Source organism: Raphanus sativus, unplaced genomic scaffold (assembly GCF_000801105.2).
Source record: "Raphanus sativus cultivar WK10039 unplaced genomic scaffold, ASM80110v3 Scaffold0160, whole genome shotgun sequence".
NCBI lineage: Eukaryota > Viridiplantae > Streptophyta > Magnoliopsida > Brassicales > Brassicaceae > Raphanus > Raphanus sativus.
In genome coordinates, this window is record NW_026615480.1 from 27,963 (window position 1) to 51,345 (window position 23,383).

A 23,383-nucleotide genomic window follows, 5' to 3' on the forward strand; every position below is an offset into this window, starting at 1 on the left:
TTAATTAAAAAAATGGTCAAAATCACAAAACTACATTTTCTCACAAAATCAGAAAAACATAATTTCCCGCAAAAACCGAAAATTCAATTTCTCACCAAAATAGTAAAAAAAAAACAATTTCCCGCCAAAACCGGAAAAATGCAATTTTCCGTCTAATTCGGAAAACGCAATCTCCCGTCAAAACCGAAAAATACAATTTCCCGTCAAAACCGGAAAACGCAATTTCCCGTCAAAACGAGAAAACGCAATTTCCCGTCAAAACCGGAAACACACAATTTCTCGCCAAAACCGGAAAATGCAATTTCCCGTCGAAACCAGAAAACGCAATTTCCCGCCAAAACCGAAAAACACAATTATCCGTCAAACCGGAAAACGTAATTTCCCGTCAAAATCGGAGAAACGCAATTTCCCGTCAAAATCGGAAAACACAATTTCCCGCCAAAACCGGCAAATGCAATTTCCCGCCAAAACCGGAAAACACACAATTTCCCGCCAAAACCGGAAAAACACAATTTCCCGCCAAAAACGGAAAAACGCAATTTCCCGCCAAAACCGGAAAACGCAATTTTCCGCCAAGACCAAAAAATGCAATTTTCCGCCAAAATCGAAAAACACAATTTCACGCCAAAACCGGAAAAACGTAATTTCCCGCCAAAACCGGAAAAACGCAATTCCCGCCAAAATTGGAAAAACGCAATTTTCCGCCAAGACCCCAAAATGCAATTTCCCGTCAAAACCGGAAAACACAATTTTCTGCGAAACCCAGAAAAATGCAATTTCCTGCCAAAACCAGAAAACCTATTTTTTTGCCAAAATCGGAAAAATGTGATTTTCTGCCGAAACCGGAAAAACGCAATTTTCCGCAAAAAACCGGAAAAAATAAAATTTTCAATTTGATCAACTTGGTCTTAACTTAACTTATGTCTCAATTCGATCAACTTGGTCTGAACTTAAAAATGATTCATTATAAAAATGTTGGGTTCATGGGTCAACCATTGATCCATCTAACCCATTTAATTTATTGGGTCATGGATCAACCCAACCCATTTAATAAATGGTTTGAGTTGACCCATGATCCATTAATAGTCAACCCATTTGGGTTATGGGTTGGGTTGACCCATTTGACCCATTTTGACACCCCGCTGCACATGCAATTGAGAGTTTTACACAAATCCTTAGAGCATCTTTATAGGTATAACTCTAAAAATGACTTGCCTCTTGCATAAGAGGAGAGAGAAAAATGTTTTAACAAAAATGTGGGTCCATATGGTTAAAACTATCTTAAAAATTACACCTATAAAAATGCTCTTAGCGTATAATTTTCAAAAGATAATAATAAAATATTGTTTCATTTGGTTTCCGTGCCATTACAAGTCCATAAAGTCCGAACATAAGAATTCATCTTTCCTGAGTTTCGTTACTGTATTGCGGGCTCCACGATACGTGGCGGTTTACGATTAGTTCTTTTTGTTTTTTGTTTTAAATTAGACGGAAAAAAACTAATAAAATAATAAAAAGTAAAATTAGAAATCGAGCCATCAGGATATCACGTTGCTGATGTTCTAAAGACATGAAAGGAAAATTTCAATATATGAAAACAGAGGTATTCTAATCCACACCTGAACTTAATGTTCCTAACTTCCTACAAAACTTACCTTCTTGTTCTCAATCTAAGTCACACACACACACAAATGTTTAACCATACAACTCATTCGAAAACAAACAAACATATGTGAAAGGAAGTGAAAAAGCGAAGAGAACACATGGAGGACAGGAACATCGAAATCGGGAGCATAGGAATTATCAGTGATTGCAGAGAAAGTGACCAGAAGGTGTCACATCTAAAGTGTGTAGTTGGTCGAAGTGCGTGTTCTTGCACGTGAGCACATGTGTGAATTTGTTGAACCTTGCGTATTTCTTTTCTACGTGCACACGTGCTCACATGCATGCCTGATTTTGCTAGCTAGCTATTAGAATTCCTTAAACTGTTATCAATCAAAAAATTCATTTTACTTTTGTTCTTACTTTCTTACAATATTAAAACTTACACACTTTTGTTCTTATTTTTCTTACAATATTTAAACTTACATGACATGTGTGGCAAAACAGAGATGCACTTCCAAAACATATGAAATATCTGTACTCACATTTTTCCAGCTGTGTATTAATTCTTATAAAATAAAAATATCTAAAACTTGTATATGATAGTAAGATTATTAAGATATATGTACAAAACTTTATAATTATTACTATTTTTCAAAGCTTAATCATACTATAATGATATAAATATCTAGTTATCATCCCAGATATAGCAAGTACCAAACATACACGAAAGGAGAAAATATAAATAATTACTACTTACTACTTAGGATGAGTATTTTCGACAGCTAAGAATTAGTTAAGCTAGTACGAAAAGGATTAAAAATGGAAAACAAAATGTGAGGGCATGTGGTATCATAAAAGCGTAGTCAATAGACCGCTCGGATCTTCTTTGTCACCACTTGTCTGTCGAAGTCGCTTTGACCCATGCACCATCTATAATTAGTCTCACTAATACTATAACTTAACCTAAATAAATAGCCATGATAAACATTTAATATACGATTAACGGGCGTTTATCTCTTCTATGCTAGGTTTGGAGGATATGTCACGTGCAAACTTTATATTAGTACGACAACTAAAATAAACGAAGCATTGAATTTTTAAGTCTAGGCAGTTAGATATGCGTCGTTCATTTATTTTTATGTAGCTGAAATGTATAAATAAGCAGAGCAGGTTTGGTTTATATATACATGGATCAAATCAGAAACGTCTGGCCACGAACGCTACATGTCATTCCCATGTTACATACTGGCATTGTAAGAAAAGAGTAACAAAGTAAATATAATTTAATATACAAATTAAATCGAGTTCACATGTTGCGAACTTGAGAAGAACGCTTGAGTGTGCCTAAATAACGCCGACTTATCCATTAGCATATCTACAAGTTATTTCTTCACATATATTTGAACTAATAAGACAAAACAAGAGCCAACATTATTAGACCAACCTAAGCTTTGAAAATTAATAGGCACAAGAAGTAGGAGACGATGATAATAAGTTAAAATAAGATATACTCCGTACCTGTTGAAGATAGGACCATACAGTTGAATAAAAATTAAACAATGAAATACAAAGGACATCACACATGGAGAGGTATAGATGCATGTGTATAAATCAAGTCGATACTTCACCCACAGATTTTCTCTTAAATCTTTCTCCACACAACAGTTCAATCTCAAGAACCTAAAAAAGAGAGTTATTTTCTTTTACAAAACACAATAAAAAAAGAAGGAAAATGTTGGGTTCATCAGAATGGAGTAGTGGATGCGAGTCAGGATGGACTTTGTACTTAGACCATTCTGTTTCTTCTTTTCCAAGTTCTTCTTGTTTCAAAGACATCAATGGGTTTGAAAACGGAAGAAGAAGCAAAGATTCATGGAGTCAAAACTATGTGCATCCAGAAGAAGATGAAGAAGAAGATTTGTCGATGATGTCAGATGCATCTTCTGGCCCAAGGAATATTTGTGAGGAAGATTCTGTGAAAAAGTTAAACAGTGTTGGTCCCAAGAAACAGAACAAGAGTGAAAAGAAAAGAAGAAATTATGAGAAAACGAACTCGGTTCTTGATGATACTGCTAGTTCTCATGTAAGTCTTTTATTTTCAAATTAATTCTGTAAAGCCAAGTGTAATAGTCCATTACTCATAACTATTTCTTTTAGAGTGCAATATCATTTTTGTTATTTTTATTTTCGTAGTAGATGTATTATATCCATAGCAGTGTTAAAACACAAAGACTTTTAAATGAGAGGGCATTGATTTTGTCGTTTGTACTGTGTATATTTATTGTAGATCTTGCAGCAAAGTGCGGGTGATAATAAGATAGAGCAAACCTTTCCAGAGAGTACATTGGATTATTCGCAAGGCTTCTCGGCAACTCACATTCAGGTTTCTCCCTCTCTCTTTTCTTCTACCAGTGAGATTCTGTTGAGTACAATTGACTTGTCTCAAGAGACTCACTGTGGGTGTTTGTTTATCAAACAAGTAGGACAAAGCAGCATTTCAAGAACAATATGGTTATTTGCAAATGGAGACAAGATACTAGATAACCAGTTAAGTAAAATATATACTATTATATAGATATTAACTACTTGTTTACTCTTCTTACTTTACCAAGTGTATGCATATATATATTCAACTCTGACTAAAACGTTATACTTCATTAGGAGGTGGTTTTTAGTGTGAAGATCGAAATGAAGAGCAGCTATTTTGGACAAATTAGAAGAAACTTGTATTCAAGTAAGAAAGGAAGGGCTAGAGGAAAAAAATGCCATAGAAAAAAACCCAAAATGAAGATATACGACCAAAGAAAGGTTCTCAAATCTCCAATAGTTCAGATTTTTTTTCTTTTTTTTGCAATTTCGCCACAAACGAGCTTTTCCTTGTAGCCTCCCTTATGTAACTCTTGGTTTACAACACTTCAATTGCAGTTTTTCTTGTCATAGTGTAGCAAACTTAACTGGCTATTAAGTTTTCTCTCCTATGTACATTTTTGTTAAGTCAAAACAAACAAAAAATTTAACACTTTAATATATAACTCAAATTTTTAAAGTATAAATTCTATAAATCAGAAAATTATTAACACGAGGTTCACGTTGGATTGGATACAATGTTTATGATTAACCAAACCTAATGGGCCAGATTGTATTATGGCCCATATAAACATGGCCCAAGCTAAAGAAGTAAACATTTCATTACAAAACAGAGAGAAGGCAAAAAGGAAAAAAAAAACAGAGTGGTCTGGTCTGATTCGTAAAGAACGATGCCATTGTCCGCATCAATATCATCGCCGTCTTCTCTCGTTCTTCTCTCAACCCGATCACGATCGCCTCTCTCCTTCTTCATCTCCACTCCCGGAACCCTAATCATCTCCAGAACCCCTGATCCTCCTCCTTCTACTTCTCTTTTTGCTTCCCGGCGACCCCGCGACTTCATCAACGTATATATCCAACTTCTGTCTTTGTCTTACTTGTATATGTAACGATGATCCAACATCTGAACTGTTTCTGGGTTTTCAACAGGGGAGGAGGGATGGTTTCGTGGACGGTGATCGGAGCTGGAACAGGAAGATTAGACCGGAGTATGGGTTAGATGAGGATTATGGAGAAGACGAAGACGAGCAGGAGGAGGATGAAGAGGAAGAAGATAGAAGCTTGGATCTTTTGCTTAGGTTCGTCGAGAATGTCTTCAGAAAAGTCTCCAAGAGAGCTAGGAAAGCCGTCCGATCTGTTTTGCCTGTTTCCATCTCCACCAAGCTGGTAAAGTCTCGCCCTTTTCGATTTTACACTGATGAATAATCACTCTGATCTGATTTAAGATTCAAATATAGGTGGGATTCTCAGTGAACGGTGTACTTATACTTGCATTTCTGTGGATCTTGAAGGCCTTTCTCGAGGTAATTATATACTCAAACTTGGAGCGTTATCAATTTTCTTATCATGCTTTAGTCCTGGAGTGGATTGTTTTGTTGCGTTATAGTTGATTGCTATATCTTCGTTATCGGATTCGCTGACTATGGTAGAAGCATGTATCTATGATGAGTTTGAATAGAGAGGGCTAGCATCTAGTTAAGAGCAGTGTTAATGAGTTGTTGTTGCACTGAATCCAGTTTTATGGCTAATACAAACTCGATGCTAAGAGTGTTCAATTTGATAGAAAATGTTAACTCAAACTAAGTAGTAAGTACTGTCTCTCTTTGTTGGATCTTCTTTCATTACTTGACTCTCCCTTCTGTATTTCATTCTATAAATATGTATTTTAGATTAAATCCTTTTTCATATCTGCATTTACGGTGCAAGACTTGATTCTCTGTACTTGAATGAGCTACCGTGCATATTCTTCAGTTTTTTTTATGTCTTAAAGGGAGACAACCATTTGTGTTACTTAAAGTAAAGTAGTGCCGTTGGCTTTTCATGTTGGATCATTGGGTTTTAATGTAATTTTTGTGGTGGGATACTACAGGTAGCTTGCACACTTGGGACTATTGTATTTACGAGCATTCTACTTATACGGGGACTTTGGGCTGGTGTAGCATACGTACAAGAAAGCCGCAACAACAGGATCAATGAACTTGCTGATGACCCCCGTGCATGGAACGGGGTGCAACCAGCGTCATGATTAATTCACTTTGTGCTTCAAAAAACCAAGTTTCTGACTTCTTGGAAGACAATAAAACCACAGATGATTATACAATCAGAAAGGAGTGAGTATATGATGTCCTTTGGCATTGTCTGATGATTTAGTAAGTAAAAGAATGTAATGTTTGTAGCATTGTCCAATTAAATGGGATTCGGTGACACTGTATGCTTAGTTTTCCAAATAAACAAAACCATAATACAGAATCATACCATTTGCCTTACTCCAGCCGACACCAAGTAAAAGCTTGCTACCGCAAACAGTCCCTCGATTTCATTGTCACTTGTCCGAACATCGCTCTCCATGAGATATGCATGCGATACATATTTCAATCCCTGACAGTTACTTCACGTTATCGTTTTATAATTTTTTTTTTAGAATTTAACTAAAATCTCAATTAGCGGTCGTATATTTGGGTTATGGTTGTATAGTCAGGATACAGTTTGCTTAAATTGCCCTACTCTACACATATGGTCCAAAAAGAATACAAATGAAGCACGGAGTTTACAGGTTATAGGGGTGGTTTTGTTGTTTTGTATAAAAATAATGAAACATGTCTATATACAATTACTTTTTTTGGCTCTGATAATATAAAAAAAAATCCGCTCAGATTCGAATTGATTTATATGCCAGCTCCCAAGACTACAAATCTATTGATCTCTATGCCAGCTCCTTCTATTGGATTTGTTGTTAGCTTAATATAATATATTCAATTGTGTTATACGCCTAACGGGTCGGTTATAATAGAATTCACTATCTGAATCTGTAATCTGAAGACCTTCTTTTTTGGTTAACCTTGAGTATAACTCATAATCATCATATATTTTTGAACGAGAGACGACCTCATAAGAGAGAAATGATAGAGATATAAATCTATAAGAACGTTTTGTTACTAGTTATTACTTACTGTTAAATATTAACGATAGAGATTAGAGAGATAGAGAGAAAGGATAAGTTTATAAAGTTGATGTTTAAAGAGGATGATATGTTCTAATGCACTTACAAATGACGATACATCAGCATATGTTGCACCTAAAACAAAAACCAACTAAACACTCATAAAGGCTAAAAGTAGACAATAATGCCAAAAGATTAGTGGGTGTATGAAATTCCACTAAGATGCATTTTGAAGTTTGATGTTCTTATGTACCTTTTATTCGCACTTAGTGGTACACATATTTACACAGAGACAACACAACATGATGCATATATTATGCAACCAGGTGCTGTATAAAATTTGTCTATATTATTCTATTTCCAAAATAAATAGTTACATTTTCAATTAAAAAGATATACGCATCGGCTTGTAACTTGTAAGAATAGAAAGAGATATATGTCGGGCAGCATCGTCAACTTACTATCGATTTGGATCCCAAATCCAAACTCTTATAAAAAAAACAATTTAATGAAGATTAGAAGATACATTAGTCAAAAAAAGAAGAAGAAGATACACCCGATTTATAGTAGTTCACCTTTACATTGAGGATTTCACTATGACCAAATATGTTAGCCTGTTAGGTGAAACAACACCCATGTTAGATGATCATCTCGCATATACATTACTTCGTAAGTAACGATCAATCGAATAAGTATAACTGAAAGTTCAAAAAAAAAGAAGAAGAATGAGTATAACTGTATTATTTCCATGTCGTCCTGCATATTTCTACAGAAGTTTTTATTTTCCTCTCCTTGACTTATACAATTATTCCGTTCACCAAAAATAGAGAACTAGACTCTTATGTGGAAGTCAACTGTCAGATGTAGTAGAATAAAAGCATATGCATTACTTTGTAAGCAACGATCACATCATATTCTCGCAAACATGAACATATATATATCTCCGACCAGAGCGATAGTCAACTCGGTATATGAATATGATTCGACAATTAGTTAATCGTCAGCACCTGATAAGTCATGTCAATGTATACATATCTATTACATCAAGTATCGTATTCTATCTGCACCATATGCAAATGCATTCTAGAATCACATGTTTTACATATCAGTTGAAAACGGAAACAAAAACAAAAATGATTCATTCAATCTATGCTAAAAATGTATCTACCTAAAGTATTAGGTCAAAACAACATATTAGAAGTTGTATTTTGGTAATCTAAACACAAAATAGAAGTGTTTTTTTTTAAAAGACCACACAATAGAAAATGACTGGTATATGAAAACAAATTAATGGTAACACCTATATATAATGGTAATTAATTTTTCAAGATACTAAAACATGAATATTTCACTATTGTCAATGACAACTAAATTAGCTTTTTGTAAACATGAAAAAGGCTTACTAGGTACTAATGAAGCAATGATTATGTAATTTAATATTTGGTTAAATCTATCTAAACTTTGAGAGAAAAAAGAGACTATTCTGCCTAACAAAGAGAGCATATTCCGATCCCTCGCATGTTGTGTATAGATATGTATTCCTGTAAAGTAAATTACATTTATCAACAACTTTATATATGTTAAAATATGATATAAGTTGGAAATCAATAGACTTAACCTTTACAATTTATTATTTTAAATTAAATGTGATCTAAGACCTGACCCAGCAGAAAAAGATCTTCAAGTTATCTGTTAGACATTTTGCAACATTTTCTTTTCCATATCATAAAATATTAATTGCTTTCTTAACTTTTGTGTGTACCAATAAACAAATCGACAGATATGAGATATCAAAGTTTTTTCTTAAATAATTCAGTAGTGGGCACGTACGATTACTATCAAATATGCATGCGGGTGCGAACAATTATATAAACAAACGAGCTTATCCAAATCTTCCAATATCGAGTACCATAGAACCCTAATAGCCAGCCCCAACTCTAGACTTCGAGCCTGCTCAAGGGGCCGTCGCAGTCCCCATGGAACTCATGGCAACTCTTTTTCACTGAAAAAGTCAGCGATATAATATTATATAAAAAGAATTATATATCATTGCGACAAACAAACGCAGAGAACATAAAAATAGACTTAAACAAACAACATTGCTCAACATCAGGTGGGGAAAGCTTTCATACCGACAAAAGGTTGGCAAAGCTTTTCTCTCTAGAAATTTTATGTACTGTTAAATTCTAAAAAAAAATGTATACGTCGTTTGAACTATTATTCTTTATGTACGGATTTTGAAGATGTTACAGATGGAATTAAGACGTGGTTCTTCGGACCTTGGTTCAACCAAAAACTCGCTACCATAATGGAATTAGTACCGCAAGGTATACATCCAGATGATATGCTTATCTAAGATGATATCTATGTTAATCTTTCCATTTCTTAATAAACTAGGTAATAACCCGTGCCTTGCACGGGATGCGATTATTGATTTTGTTATCTTTTTAATAAGCATGAGTATTTAGGTATCCGTCGGTTTTTCGTATATCGGGTTTTTCAGGTTTGAAAATTAAATCTCGTTCGGGTATTACAAAATACGGAGTCGGATTCGAGTAGGTTCACTATTGATGTAAAAGAATTTTAAATAACTGAATAACTAATATATCTGAAACTGATATATTCATTATAAAATAAAAAAACTAAGATACAAAAATTGTTATCAAATATTCATTATTCATAATAATTAATTTTCATATATACGTTAATTATATTAGGTAATTTCATAGCTTTTATTTAAGGAAGTGCGAGATTGTTTTTTTACATTATTTATCAATTCGATGGTTATTTTGATAAAAAGTGTAATATAAGTTAAGATGGATCAACCTACTTTTTTAAGAATAGTATATTTTATATATTATATTTTATGTAGTTATTTATTAAATAAAACTTCATAATCATACGGTTCTATAATCATTCATATTGTTTTATAACAAAATATTTAAATCATTGATAACAAAATTTTCAATGTAAAAAATTTAATAAGTTTATAATTTATAAATTTTCTTGAAAATTCATTGAAAGTTTTGAAATTAAAATATTTATGTAATCTTTTATGGTAATAGATTAATCTATATATATTTGTTTTATTATTAAATGATACTTTTTACTGATATGGTTTTAAAATCATGTGTATCTTTTTATAACAAAAGTTTTAAACTATTGATCATTAATTTTTAACATAATAATTTTAATAGTTTTAGTCATTTATTGTCATTTTTATATTCAAAATATAACATATACGAAAAAATCTAAATTTTAATTTTATAGCTAATTTGATTGTTTAATTGATTTTAATAATATAAATTAAACAAAAAATGATGGATGAGATATAAATTGTTATCAAATCTTTATTATTAGAAACATTAATTGTCATATATATATTAGCCATTTATAGTAATTCCGTAGGTTTTATTTAAAGAAAGAAAAGAAAATAATAATTATATCTAGCGGAACAATCATAAATGCATATATCGTAAATTTCATATCATATCATCATATCATATAGTTTGACCAACGAATGTATCTAGCGACTTATAAAAATCAAATGTGGACCTAATTATTTTTTAACTGAATGTAATTGACTACCTAATTAATTGACACGTAAGCATGTAGTTTTTTAATTATTATAAAATTGAAGTTACAATTTTTCAAATATTTCCCTTTTAATATAGGAAATACTAATTATGTTAATAGTTTCCATCTTTGTTAGTTAGGAAATAACTTAGGAAATGGTACTCTAAAATATCCTAAATCTAAATTATAAGGAATGTGCATTGAGTTTTGACATTTTTTTTTGTTTTGATTACTTAATGAAAATTTGGGAACCAAGCATAAAACTTGTTTTCTATATTACGTGGCTTCAATTAATTTGAGACGATCATCTTCATATTTTAAATAATTAAATTTTAAATAATAAATATATAGTAAATACATATCTTAAAAATACGAACAAAACCGTAATTCAAAAATACATCTTGTATAGAATTCATTGTAGATAATTTGGTACATGAGATTCTGCAAACTCAGCTCGTATAAATATCATACACAAACCGGATATAATAATCTACAATAATTTTAAAGTCTAAGAATTCATGTTGAAGAGATAAATAATTGGGCACGTAATATTACCTCCAACTCTATAACAGATCTCTTACAACTTCATGAGCCTTAAAGGGGTTTAGGACAAAAGTGAGATACCAACCTTTAGACTCTTGATCTCTTCTAGAAGCTTCAGGTTCGTTTCTTTAAGCTCATGAGCTTCACCTCTGAGCTGATTCACTACCCTGATTGCATCATCGACCAGTTTATAAAAACTGGTCGAAGTTGCTTTTCAAATCGCATTTTTGTATATTCGTTTCTTTTCATCTTTAAGGTTGCTGGTTTATAAAGAAACTGATCAAGGAAGAAGGAAAATTTCTAGATGCTATGATTATATTTAGCACCGAGATTATATCAAGTACAGAAGTACTCGAAGCTGAATAAAAATCACGTAAAAATATCGTCAAAAAAAGTATGGAGGATATTGTAGTTTTTTTTTGCCAAAATGTGAATATCATATTAATATTAATATGAGAAGAGTTTGTAAATGATTACAAAATTTTTTAATAGATGCATGAGTCAGCCTTGGCAAAAAAACAAAACAAAGCTGAGCCAAAAAAAAACTTAAAGAAACGGTGTTATATAAACTGAAGCCATTGCTGCATAAGTGGGGTGAAGGACTTTAGTTTCTTTTTTCCCAGGATTGTATCCCTTATGAAGTGGTCAATGATTTTGAAAATAGCTGCTGGAGTTCGAGCTTCACCATCATGTAGTCGTTTATTTCTCTCAGTCCAGATGCTTGATATTATTGTTTGAGCGATTTAGTATGAATTTAAAAAATGACGCGGACTAAAGTGAAAAAAGAATATGACAGAGCTCATATACATATAGATTCCTTTCTTTTTCACTACGTTGGTTCATTACTATTATTATCGTCTTCTCTCCCAAAATCAATCATCTTCTCTAGTAACCACCTCTTCTTCTCTCTGTCTCTTCAACATCGCGTTTTCTCACTTGGTATGAGGTATCTCTATCTCTATCCTCCCTCTCTCTCTCTCCTATATCGATCAATGTGTATACTCTTTTCTCTGCCTCGTCTTCTCCGTCTTTCTTCCTCTGTTTCTTCAAAACGAAACTCAATCTATATGTATCTGTGTATGTGTACATCTGTATTTACGGTAGATTTTGATTGGGAAAGAAACAAAAAAAATTCTAGATTAATTATTGATGGGCTCTCACCATATACGTTTTGTGGGGTACTAACTCTTTGACAAAGGAACCAAATCTTGATAAACTGTCAAGAAGAAAGCTTATGTATCCTTAGTTTCTTGGTATAACGATGAATATGCATGGTTATTGCAGAAACAACTGATCTCTATTTTAATGGTGAGCTTGACGATGGAAGAGAAGCAGTTAAATTTCAACCGCCCGCTTCTATCCGTTAGACGCCCCACACACAGATAACCAGTCAGAGAAAGCAGTCCACGTATGGAATGCATGCAAAAGGATTATACCCGAGTCTCTGCAACACCAAATCCCATATTGCTTCACTTATCTCACAGCGAAGGAAGAGATGATCTCTGTTTTCCTCGTGCAAGTTGCAGAGACAGCAGAGAGGCGTGACGTTTATACCCTGATACTGTAGTTTCCGCGTACACTGGTTTTACTTTTCATTTGACGTCAAAGCTATGAAGAATTTTTTTTTTTGTTATGTTCCTTTTCATTTAAACAAAAAAGGAAAGAAAGCTAAGTATTAAATGTTGCGTTTTTCTTCAAATCGCTCACAGAGTGACACGTGGAATGGAGCGTTCTCATGCATTCTGGTGAAAATCGTTTAAGGAAAACCTTAAAAATGCTTCTCCTTTAATATATAGGGGATATCACTTTAACATACTTTAAGCAGATTAAAAAATTGATACAATATACTAATGTACTCTTATTTAATGCATAATTATTTAAATAAAAATAGTTTAGATAAATGTCTATTGATTAGTTAAAAAGATAATAAAAATTGTGTAGGAAAATTACATTAAAAATGTAGAATAACACTTATTTGAAACAAGAAAAAATGTTAGAATAACCCTTATAATTAAACAGTTGGACTAATTATTAAAAGTAACGAAGTTCATGAAACTTATATATTTAGTGTGATACATAAAAACCAAGATATCATCCAGATAGGTGATGTTTAGCCAATTCATTTTGCTCAAAAAACAATAAATAAGCAATTAGTTGCTATCGTTCGTTTGCATCTATTATGTGATTAGTCATAAGGATCAACCGTAAATAGCAGAAAATATAATTCAAGTCGCTAATCTTTTACATACATGAAATCAAGATTTGCGACTAATTTACTAGCTAGTCTGATAGTCTCACAATAGTAAAATGAATACTCTCATTTCATAATAAATATCATTTAAATTTTTTTATTTTATTTTAAAATAAGTGTTATTGTACAATTACAATGTAATTTTATACATTAAATATTTTTTTTCATTTTGAACAACCAATATATTTCTATTTAAATTATTTTCATTTATTTAATTATACATTAAATAAATATATATTAATCTATAATACAATTTTTTAATCTCTGTAAAAAAAGTCAAAATGACACTTATAGTGAAACAGAGAAAATAACAATTTACGAGATTTGCAGCTGATCATAAATTAGAGATTGCATGTCGTAGTAACACGATTTTTGTATAAAAACTGATGTTTTATAATATTTATTATATACAAAAGAGTAAAAATTGATGTTTTAACTTTAATTAATACATTTTCTTAAAAGTAAAGCATAAATTAAACATAAGAATATAAATGGTTGGATTTTATTATGAATAAAATTATATTTTACACTAACTAAAAATAATAATAAACAAGAATAGATATTTACTTGTAATAACGATATGATTTGTCACTTTAACACATAATGTATGTAAATTTTGAAAAATATGTGATTGATACTACTTTATAAAATGGATTTATGTAGAGCTTAGGCTACGTGGAATTCATTGACAATAAATTAGGTGGAATTCGAAAAAGGATAGAGAAATAGAATAAAGTATTGTCGTTTTGGAGAAACTCTGGCAGCTAAAAAAATAAATATCAGCAAAGCTTTGGGAACGAACCATTTCACTGTAAATATCCTTTTTTTTTTCTCTGCAATTATTTTTTGTCAATGTATCTTCTCCTATAAATACTTGATTCCGAGTCTAATCTTTCCCCTCAACATTCTCACAAATCTCATTTTCTCTCGCTTCTGAACTCTCGACCGAACACGTATAGTGTCCGGCGCATCTCTCTCTCTCTCTTGCTCCTTTTATCAAACTGTAAGAGCAGCAGAGCCTGTTCCCGGAGATTTAATATTTGTCGGATCTTAAACAAAAAAAGGATCTCCTTTTCTTCTTACCCATCACTCCAGAAAATGTTTGGGACTCTCGCTTCCGGAGATATCGAAACCGCCAGATTGAGGCGCGATTTGAGGATCACGTGCAATCTAGGGTTCTCCTGCGGTGGTGGATTCGAAGACATCGGTATGCGATTAGAAGGCGAGAACTTGTTGCCCCACGGAGGCGACGACGGAGAAGTGGTGAACGAAACGGCGCCGTTTCATGTCGAGCGTCCACTGTTTCAGCAGACGCAGAAACTCGTCGTGGGGTATGCTCTTACTTCCAAGAAGATGAAGAGTTTCTTGCAGCCCAAGCTTGAATACATGGCTAGGTAATGAAACGGAGACGGAACATTGATCTATTTTTACATACGTGCTTAACTTAGTTTCCAACAAGTTGTTTTGTTTCTTATCCTGAGACCACTGTTCCTTTCAAATTTTCAAAAAAGGTTGGATTTTTAGGACTTTGACATTTTAGCTTAGATTTGGTTCTTGTTTCCTTGCTCTTGTTTTGGTTTGGTTTGCATGATTATGTTGTGGAGGACCATAGCCACTAGGCACTAGCTATTATGACTTGTCATTTGCCCATGTTTTTGTCCTTTTATCTAGTCCTTGCTTACACTTAGTATACAGTATACTTGTGGTATCAGGAACCTTTTTTCTATGGGAGGAATATTCCTTGAATAAATCCTTTTGGATCATTTAGTCTCTGTTGAAGTTTGACTTTAGCCTTTCTACAGAAATATAATAAACTTTTGATTGTTTTGCCTTCTTCTTCAGCCACATGGGTGTTTTAATTTAAACAATGACTGATTCTGCTTATAATATTGTGTTCTAGAATCTCTTAAAACAAATGGTTTAATAGTTAGGTTTTTCTTCAGTTTGATGTCTGGTCTAATACTTCTTTTAGCTTCTTTCTAATCAAACCATAGCTTTCATCCTTTTTTTATTTTTCCAGTTGAGTTTTTGAACAAAGCGCCTAACAGTACTGCTTTTGTGTCTGTTTTAGGAGGAAAGGCATTTGCTTTGTCCCCATCGATTTGAACCGTCCACTTTCTGACCAAGGACCATTTGATGTCGTTTTGCACAAGGTTTGTGGGAACTAAGAATCCTTTCAAATGAACAATTTCTTTATTTGCTGGAAGTCTAAAGACTTATATATGATTGTGCACTTGCAGTTACTGGGAAAAGAGTGGCAAGAGGTTATTGAGGTTCGGAAAATTCTCTGCATTTTTGGTTCCTTACACACACTTAGATTAATATTGTTGTCAAACTCAGTATCTTGTTATAAAGTCTCATGTTTTGCTTTCACTATGTTTGTAGGATTACCAGCAGAAACACCCGGAAGTGACTGTGCTTGATCCTCCAAGTGCAATAAAGCGTATATATAATCGACAATCGATGCTTCAGGGCATGTCAGATTTGAATCTGTCAGATTGCGGTGGTAATAATTCTCTTGACATTTAGCAATTCAAGAACTTTATTTTAAACTACTCTGTAAGTAATCCTTTGCTTTGGTAAATCCCTTGTAGGCAGCATTTATGTTCCAAAGCAATTGGTTGTCTTGAATGATTCAGCATCTAGTGCCGATAGAGTTGTTGAAGCTGGTCTTAAATTTCCACTAGGTACACCAACCAAACATAAATGTTCTTATATATAAATGATGAGTATGAGCAAAGAATATAATTGGTCTTAAACTTACTTCAACTTTGTCTCCCAGTTGCAAAGCCACTCTGGATCGATGGAACTGCAAAGTCACATCAGTTGTTCTTAGCTTATGACAAGCGCTCGCTGGCAGAGCTTGAACCTCCTTTAATCCTGCAAGAGTTTGTTAATCATGGTACTATTGAGTTTTAACATTACACTTTTAGTACAGAAGTTGTCATATTTAAATACTAAAATGCATCTTCATTCATTCAATTGTTTTGGTGCATGAAGGTGGAGTTATGTTCAAGGTTTTTGTGGTGGGTGATATCATAAAAGTAGTGAGACGGTTCTCTCTACCAAACGTGAGTAACTGCGACAAAGCCAAAGCTGACGGCGTCTTCAAATTCCCGAGGGTTTCATCTGCAGCTGCTTCAGCGGATAACGCAGACTTGGAACCTAGTGTTGCTGAGCTACCTCCAAAGCCTTTCCTCGAAGCCCTTGTGAAAGAGCTACGAACCTTATTGGTATATAACATTTCACATTTTTCCCACTTCTAAGTTTGTTTCTTTGTTTTCTCAACATGTTGCTTTGTATTGATATAGGGACTTCGGCTTTTCAACATAGACATGATCAGAGAACATGGGAGCAAGAACGTGTTTTCTGTTATTGACATCAATTACTTCCCTGGTTTGTATTTGAATCTCTTTGAGTAAGTTTGAAAATGATTATGTCGGAGAAGCAGACAAATGTAACTTTTTGAAAATCCATTTTTGCAGGTTACGGAAAGATGCCAGATTACGAGCCAGTAGTTGTAGACTTCTTCCACAATCTGGCGCAAGCCAAACATAATAAGAAGAGACACTGTAAATGAAAAACTTTGGGAGAGAGGAGAGGAGAGGAGAGGATAGGAGAGGTATCAGATGTTTCTTCTTCTAAGGAGGGTTTGGTTTTTAAACTGATGTAAGAGCAGTGAAGAAAAAAAAAAGAGAATAATTAATGACTAATTATTATGTATTTGTACAGAGCTAGCTCTCTCACCTTTTGGAAAAGCTTTTATCAGATAACAAGTTTTTGATTAGTGATTCTTCTGAGTTTTTAAAATAACACACACACAAGAACAAATTATAGTGAAGTTGCTATTGTATTTTAACCAATTTCGGTTTAAGTATAAACCAAACTAATTAAACCGGTTCGATAAAATTGATATCTTCAACTCTTCCCCTGTCTCTAAAACCGTAACCTTTTCCTCTGTTGGCTACTATTCTCGTCCCGACAATGTCTCTTCGAACTTCTCCACTTTGCATTCATAGCCGTTAAGTGTTTGGTTCAATTCAATACTTGTTATTTGGTCCGAAATGATTATACTTGGTTCGGATGAGTATGGTTGCCTTAGGTAGAGTTGCAGAGCATGTTGAAATTATTAAATCCCATGAGGTCAGCGCTTCCCTTCCTACACAAAATTGTTGAGCTCTTCTTCCACTGTTATAATATCGAACTTAGTTTTCCTGTCGACTAGTAAAAGCAAATCCGTAGCCAAAGTTGAAGATTAATATACAGTTTTGGGAACTAACAAAGACAACAGACACTGATTACTTTTCTTAAGCTTATACTTAGAAAAAGACATAGCTGCAAAAGCAGAAAACATTCACAGTAACTTATCCAGTTTTCATTTACTCTGCTGAGATGGCTTCTTCTTCTTCATCTTCTTCATTCCCTTCTGATTTTATATCCGGCAGAGTTTGTGTATCAGTGAGAGCTTCTCTCTCTTCTTGCAACATTGTGCTTTCAGGAGTAGTATCATCTGCTTCTTCCGTTTGCTCTGCTGTGGAGAAATGGTTTGAACTTTCCTTATATTCAACTGTTTCTTCATCACCATCAGACCTTGTATTCTCCTTCACCTCCGTTGTGTTCGAGCCTGAGATGTTTTCAATTACAGAAGACTCTGAAGTCGAGTTCCTGGAGTCATCTTGAATGGGATCTACGTTGGTAATGTTTGCAGAAACAGTGATGTTGGCAGCAGATTCATCACGTGGCTGCTCAAGTTTGACAACAGTGTGTACATCAGAGGATCCTGAAGGACGTGGACCATCTTCTTGACTCCGTTCTTGCATGATTCTTGTTTCATTCTGCAGAAACCCTGAAGCTTCAAGAACTGCTTCTGTTGAATTGCCATTAACTGCTGTTTCACCTCTCGGTTCAGTTACCACGCTTTTTGCTTCGGAAGTGGAGGATTCACTGTCACCATCTTTCACTTCTGTGGCTGTTTTCTCCAAGATAGGTTCCTTCTGAACCTCCTCAACCTCGCTTATTACAGTGGCGTTGGAGTTGTTGTTCTCCTGAGCTGTTCCTGTTGAATTATCAGAAGTTTCTTTCAGCTTCTCAGTGTTCAGAATCCGAGACTCATGAGACACCGCACTGGAAGCATCATCAGCCTTGTAATGCTCCTCGCGCGCCTCGTCAACGGTCATATCAATCTCATCTGCATGATTAGTCTCTTTCTCCTTCTCTTCTTCAAGCGATTCATCATCCTTCTCTCCAGCGGTTTTGCTTTGATCTTGTTCATCAATCTCATCTTCCTCATGTTTGTTTTCGTCCTCATCCTCTTCAACTACTTCCTCTCCCAGCTTGCTCTTATCTTCTTCATCCTCCTCAGCTACTTCATCTTCTTCCTTCTCTTCCTCCTCTTCACGAGTACCATTCTCTGCTTTACTCTTGCTCTCTTTCTCCTCTTCATCCTCCTCTTCTTCCACATGCTTCTCATTCTCGTCCTGGTTATGATAACCGGGGAGAAGATCTTTTCTCCCAAGCTTCACCAACCCATCTTCCTTATCAGACAACTTCTTGCCATCAGCCTCATAGAACTCCTTCTTCTTATCATGAGAATACTTCACTTGGTAGATTAGCCAGATGCAAACTCCAAGCAGAACGCATATCTGCAGGACATGCTTCCCTTTGATACCTCTGCTCCCTCTTTGGCTCCTGCTTGATGATGTTTTCTTCATCTTTCAACAAACACTCTTAAATCTTCTCACAGCTATACAAAATAGTTCTTTCAACCTGTGACAATTTAAAGGTAACAGCTTTTTACAGAACAAGACAAGTAACCACCACCTAAGTGAACTAGTGGTGAAAAAAAACAGAACTTGTGACATGCAAAAGTAAAAGACCAATTTATTGCAACCATGATGCAAAGTAAGTAGAAATTTTAAGAGAACTAAACCACAAAGTACACAAATTGAAACTGAGAACCTAAAACCCCTAAAATTTGTAGACAAATCACAAAAGAAGAGCACGTTGTAGGAGAAGTAGAGGAGACAACATGGTCAACTAAAGCTTTGATCTTTAGGAGTTAAATCAAGAACCCATTTCTCAAAAACAGCTTAGATTTATATAATCAAAAAACAAGGAGAATGAATGAAGGAGAAGAATCAGATTCAGAGACAGCTGGAAAGCAAATTGCAGTCATGTGAGGAAGAGAGTAGATAAGACTTGGAGAGATAGTTTACCTGAGAGAAAGGAGACAGAGAAAAAGAGTTTGAGCTTCGACAAATCTACGGAGAGAGTTTATAGTGAAGGGAACAAAGAGAAGAGCTTTGGAGAAGGAAAGAGTGTTAAGGACAGAGGTAAGGCCCAGACAACGCAAAGAGGGTGAAGCGATGACTATTGTCTATTCCCTTATTTTTTATTATTTATTCTTGGGGAATTATTTCCAATTATTCACAATTTTTTTTATCCATATCAAACAAATTATTGCAATAATAATGTAATCTTAGTTTGTTTTTTTGCTCAATTTTCATAGCTCGTTCTAATCATGATACTTTAACTAATAATAATATAAAATATATTATTCTAACCATGAAACTGAAAATAATAAAATAAACTGAAGAATAGGATTATTTCACATTAATCTGACTAAGATGGTTTGTAAGAAAATGTTTCTAGCAATTTAAAAACCTAATGTGTATGAGTCATTCTTGAAGTTGTCAAAGTGGACTATAGAACGGATTAAGACCACATTAGTCTAAGAAATATACATTTGTTGGTTGAACAACTACACACTTGATGATCTAATATGTGCTCTTTTTTTTAATGTTCAACATGTTCTTTTTAAACATAAAAGATGGTTTTAACATTTTCCAATTCCTAACTAAGCTTAATTTAATTATTTTTTATTAATAAAAATTAGATATAAAACTAAATTGTATCAAATACTAATATTGTTTTTCATCGGCAATAAATCTCCATACCATGAAGTGGGTTTAATTTTAGTTTTACAAGCTAGAGCCCTGGCTTAGACTACAACTTCGAGTTAAAAAGGGAAGAAGATAGAGTTTATTTGTCTTTCATATAGTTTTTAATTTTTAATTTAGATTGAAAGAAGAGTAAGAAGAACACATAAGGTAACTTAATACTGTTAACTTTTTGTTATTTATTTCAGCACAGTAAAAGAGTCCAACACTCCTTACATAATTGCCAAACCACGGAAAGTACTAAAAACCGAGAGATAAGATAACCGATATAGATAATTGATGATTCCAGTAAACAGAATCACTGGTACTGGAATACCAATGATAGGTAGTAGATCTGGTGGTGGTGGAGCTGTCTGTGCGGGAAGAGGGAAGGCACTGTAGTCGGTGTGGATGGTATGGGAGCCTGTATTGGTGTCTGCTATTGAATATCCAGGCGACGGTTAGGCGGTTTGAAGCTGTCATTTTGTTCCTTTTGAGCTTTGCTCGGTGCTCGCAAAATGACATGAGTATAGCGAAGAATATAGTTAACCCCATTTTGATCCACGGGTTTTGGCCCGAAAGCTCCTGGGTGAAGGCTATCTAAACTAGGTCTGGGCGCAAGTCGGATACTTGGTCTTTTTGCTCTACTCACTGCTTAACTTACCTTGTGCGAGTATTAGAATTTTTAGCTTGTATTTGTACTTGATCCGGTCAAGTACTTGTAATCAAGTACTTGTCTATATTTTTAATACTTACAAATTACTTGGTAATATTTGATACTTGTTTATTTACATTTAAAATTTTAAAACTAAATGTACCAAAACTGATAAGTACAATTAAACATGGAATAAATCCTTTTGCTTTTCATATATTGTTACTTTATTCAATCCATTCAAGTAATTTGATTTAGTGTGTGTATATGACTCATTCAAAATAAGTACTTATAATATAAAATTAAGTGGTTGTCCACAAATTCGCGGATATAAATATTGCATGAAAATATATATTATGTAAAGAATATCGTAAAGTTTCTATAAATTTGATGTAAGAATACTGATGTATATTTAGTAATAAAAATTATTTGTGGAATTATATATGTAATTATCATGTTAATTTCTCTAACTCATATTATGCATTTTCTTAGGCCTCTTCTTATTATTTCGTTATCATTTTGTTTTTTAATTAAATTTTTGCTAATATTTGTCTAATCTTTTGCATATTTTTTTCTAAATATTTATTTATCCGTCTAATTAGTAAGACAAACCATACATTCAACGAACCAAAAATCCATCAAAAAATAATATTGATCTATCTATTATAAATTTATTGAAGGTTTTGTTATACTGGTTAGTATAATTTATTGATGGTTTTGTTATACTGGTTAGTATAACAATCACCTTATCGTATCATTATTTTAGACATATATACTTGATATAAATGTGACATTCAATCATTTTATTACAGCAACCGAGATGGGATTTGACAAAATCCAGGACCGGACCAAATAAGTCTACATTCCAAATGGTTTAAACACAGAAAATGGTTTAAACATTTTCTAATTGTTAACTAAACTTAATTGCGTACGTTATTAATAGATGTGTAATAGTAGTCTGACCTGATAAGTGTTTAATTGTCTTTTTAAAGTTAAAATGGTTTAAACGTTTTCCAATTTTTTTTCTTTTTTAAGTTCAAATGGTTTAAAGTTTAAACATTTTCCAATTGTTAACTAAACGTTATAAACATAAATACTAAAAGACCCTTCAAATAAATCAGTAAGTCGCACTCAAATACAGGGATATTACTGTCATTAAAGATCTCAGTGACAGGCCCTCGTCGCAATGATTGATATACAAGCTGAGTTCAAGAAGCGTCTGACGAGACTAAGAAAGACATTGGATGATGTTTAGGTAGGTTTGAAGCTGCTCCGATGAACCACACAAGAAAACGTATCTACGAACGCTTGATGAAGACGGAATCAAATCGCTAGAATTAGCAGAAGAGCTTATGGAGCAAGGATCAAGGTTCTATGAAGAATCCAACTACAAAGACCCGATTGACTCTTTCAGACGCGCCCTCAACTCAGGTATGAGTTTTCGTTTGGATTTCAAGAAACATTGTGATATTTGTTATGATCTTATTGTGATAATTAGGTTTCCTCGTGTTTGCGAACTGATTGATTCGGGTAAACTGGATTTTGCATCTTGCAACCAAACCTTTCTTTATTTGTTTTTACCATGCATCTTGTTATAATTTTTTTAGCAATTATGATATTTAGGTTTCTTATGTTTGCGATCCGGTTGATTTGGGGAAAGTGCATTTGCATCTTGCAATGTGTTGATTTAAATACATCAGAGAGTGAGAAAGAGAGGCTCGATGGTTTTCTTCAACGAGTGGAGGTATACTAATGTTGGTTTTAATCCAATAGAAAATTACCCTTTTTCATTTTTGCTTAATTGGAAATCCAAAGCTGGTTATAAAGTATACTAATGCTTTTCTAAGATTACCTTTTTTTTTTTTTTTGCATTTTGGTAGATCAAAAATTATTTTGCCTTATTTGAGTTTAGAATTTTCTTGGACCCTTGTACTATTTTTGTAGGTTATATTACTTATGAAATGTTGATTTTCACATTTCATTTTCAATACTGATGTATTTTAGGTTCAGTAAATATGATTTCCCATGTATTATGTTTGAGTATGTTAAAAAATAAAAGATAATAAAATTTAAGTATTTTTAAGATCTTAGATGAAAATTAAACATTTTAGATAGTCATTTTTTAGTTTTCAGTTTTAATTAATTTATTTTAAAAAACTACTTTATAAATAAATAAAAATTGTAACTAAAGTTAATAAATATAGTAAATACATAAAAAAGGAAAATTAAAACTTGAATTTCTAATATGATAAGCTTTTAACTTTTGAAAATATAAAAATAAGACTGATTTC

The 23,383-nt window shown here is 33.3% G+C and overlaps 4 protein-coding genes across 5 annotated transcripts; 3 read left to right on the plus strand and 1 right to left on the minus strand.

Annotated features, from left to right (window-relative positions):
- Positions 1-3,186: 3,186 nt before the first annotated feature.
- Positions 3,187-4,552, plus strand: LOC130501310 (protein SOB FIVE-LIKE 5-like). 2 transcript variants are annotated; one of them, XM_056996198.1, is made up of 4 exons: positions 3,196-3,688; positions 3,893-3,988; positions 4,089-4,152; positions 4,267-4,552. In XM_056996198.1, the coding sequence occupies exons 1-3, from the start codon at positions 3,338-3,340 to the stop codon at positions 4,143-4,145; spliced, it is 504 nt and encodes a 167-aa protein (XP_056852178.1). In that variant the 5' UTR covers positions 3,196-3,337; the 3' UTR covers positions 4,146-4,152; positions 4,267-4,552. The 2 variants fall into 2 exon arrangements, with proteins under 2 accessions (XP_056852177.1, XP_056852178.1); XM_056996197.1 differs by lacking the exon at positions 4,089-4,152 and having other exon boundaries at positions 3,187-3,688.
- A 266-nt stretch (positions 4,553-4,818) lies between these two features.
- Positions 4,819-6,458, plus strand: LOC108851499 (protein SHORT HYPOCOTYL IN WHITE LIGHT 1). Its single transcript, XM_018624935.2, has 4 exons — positions 4,819-5,039; positions 5,122-5,358; positions 5,430-5,495; positions 6,062-6,458. The coding sequence occupies exons 1-4, from the start codon at positions 4,863-4,865 to the stop codon at positions 6,215-6,217; spliced, it is 636 nt and encodes a 211-aa protein (XP_018480437.1). The 5' UTR covers positions 4,819-4,862; the 3' UTR covers positions 6,218-6,458.
- A 7,858-nt stretch (positions 6,459-14,316) lies between these two features.
- On the plus strand, positions 14,317-17,289 carry LOC108851395 (inositol-tetrakisphosphate 1-kinase 2-like). The gene is made up of 9 exons (XM_018624819.2): positions 14,317-14,896; positions 15,574-15,655; positions 15,743-15,775; positions 15,888-16,008; positions 16,097-16,189; positions 16,285-16,404; positions 16,503-16,735; positions 16,814-16,898; positions 16,988-17,289. Exons 1-9 carry the CDS (start codon positions 14,601-14,603, stop codon positions 17,080-17,082), a joined length of 1,158 nt encoding a protein of 385 aa, XP_018480321.1. The 5' UTR covers positions 14,317-14,600; the 3' UTR covers positions 17,083-17,289.
- Positions 17,290-17,741: 452 nt separating this feature from the next.
- On the minus strand, positions 17,742-19,874 carry LOC108848526 (uncharacterized). Its single transcript, XM_018621915.2, has 2 exons — positions 19,718-19,874; positions 17,742-19,268 (listed from the first exon to the last, which is right to left on the minus strand). The coding sequence occupies exon 2, from the start codon at positions 19,211-19,213 to the stop codon at positions 17,882-17,884; it is 1,332 nt and encodes a 443-aa protein (XP_018477417.1). The 5' UTR covers positions 19,214-19,268; positions 19,718-19,874; the 3' UTR covers positions 17,742-17,881.
- Between the last annotated feature and the right edge of the window lie 3,509 nt (positions 19,875-23,383).

Bases quoted from the DNA above. Each gene is read 5' to 3' on its own strand.
- LOC130501310 (XM_056996197.1), top strand. From the start codon at position 3,338: ATGTTGGGTTCATCAGAATGGAGTAGTGGATGCGAGTCAGGATGGACT. The intron at 3,689-3,892 runs GTAAGTCTTTTA...TATTTATTGTAG, and splicing joins ATGATACTGCTAGTTCTCAT to ATCTTGCAGCAAAGTGCGGG. The intron at 3,989-4,266 runs GTTTCTCCCTCT...ATACTTCATTAG, and splicing joins TCTCGGCAACTCACATTCAG to GAGGTGGTTTTTAGTGTGAA.
- LOC108851499 (XM_018624935.2), top strand. From the start codon at position 4,863: ATGCCATTGTCCGCATCAATATCATCGCCGTCTTCTCTCGTTCTTCTC. The intron at 5,040-5,121 runs GTATATATCCAA...GGTTTTCAACAG, and splicing joins GACCCCGCGACTTCATCAAC to GGGAGGAGGGATGGTTTCGT. The intron at 5,359-5,429 runs GTAAAGTCTCGC...ATTCAAATATAG, and splicing joins TTTCCATCTCCACCAAGCTG to GTGGGATTCTCAGTGAACGG.
- LOC108851395 (XM_018624819.2), top strand. From the start codon at position 14,601: ATGTTTGGGACTCTCGCTTCCGGAGATATCGAAACCGCCAGATTGAGG. The intron at 15,656-15,742 runs GTTTGTGGGAAC...GTGCACTTGCAG, and splicing joins TTGATGTCGTTTTGCACAAG to TTACTGGGAAAAGAGTGGCA. The intron at 15,776-15,887 runs GTTCGGAAAATT...CTATGTTTGTAG, and splicing joins AGTGGCAAGAGGTTATTGAG to GATTACCAGCAGAAACACCC.
- LOC108848526 (XM_018621915.2), bottom strand. From the start codon at position 19,213: ATGAAGAAAACATCATCAAGCAGGAGCCAAAGAGGGAGCAGAGGTATC.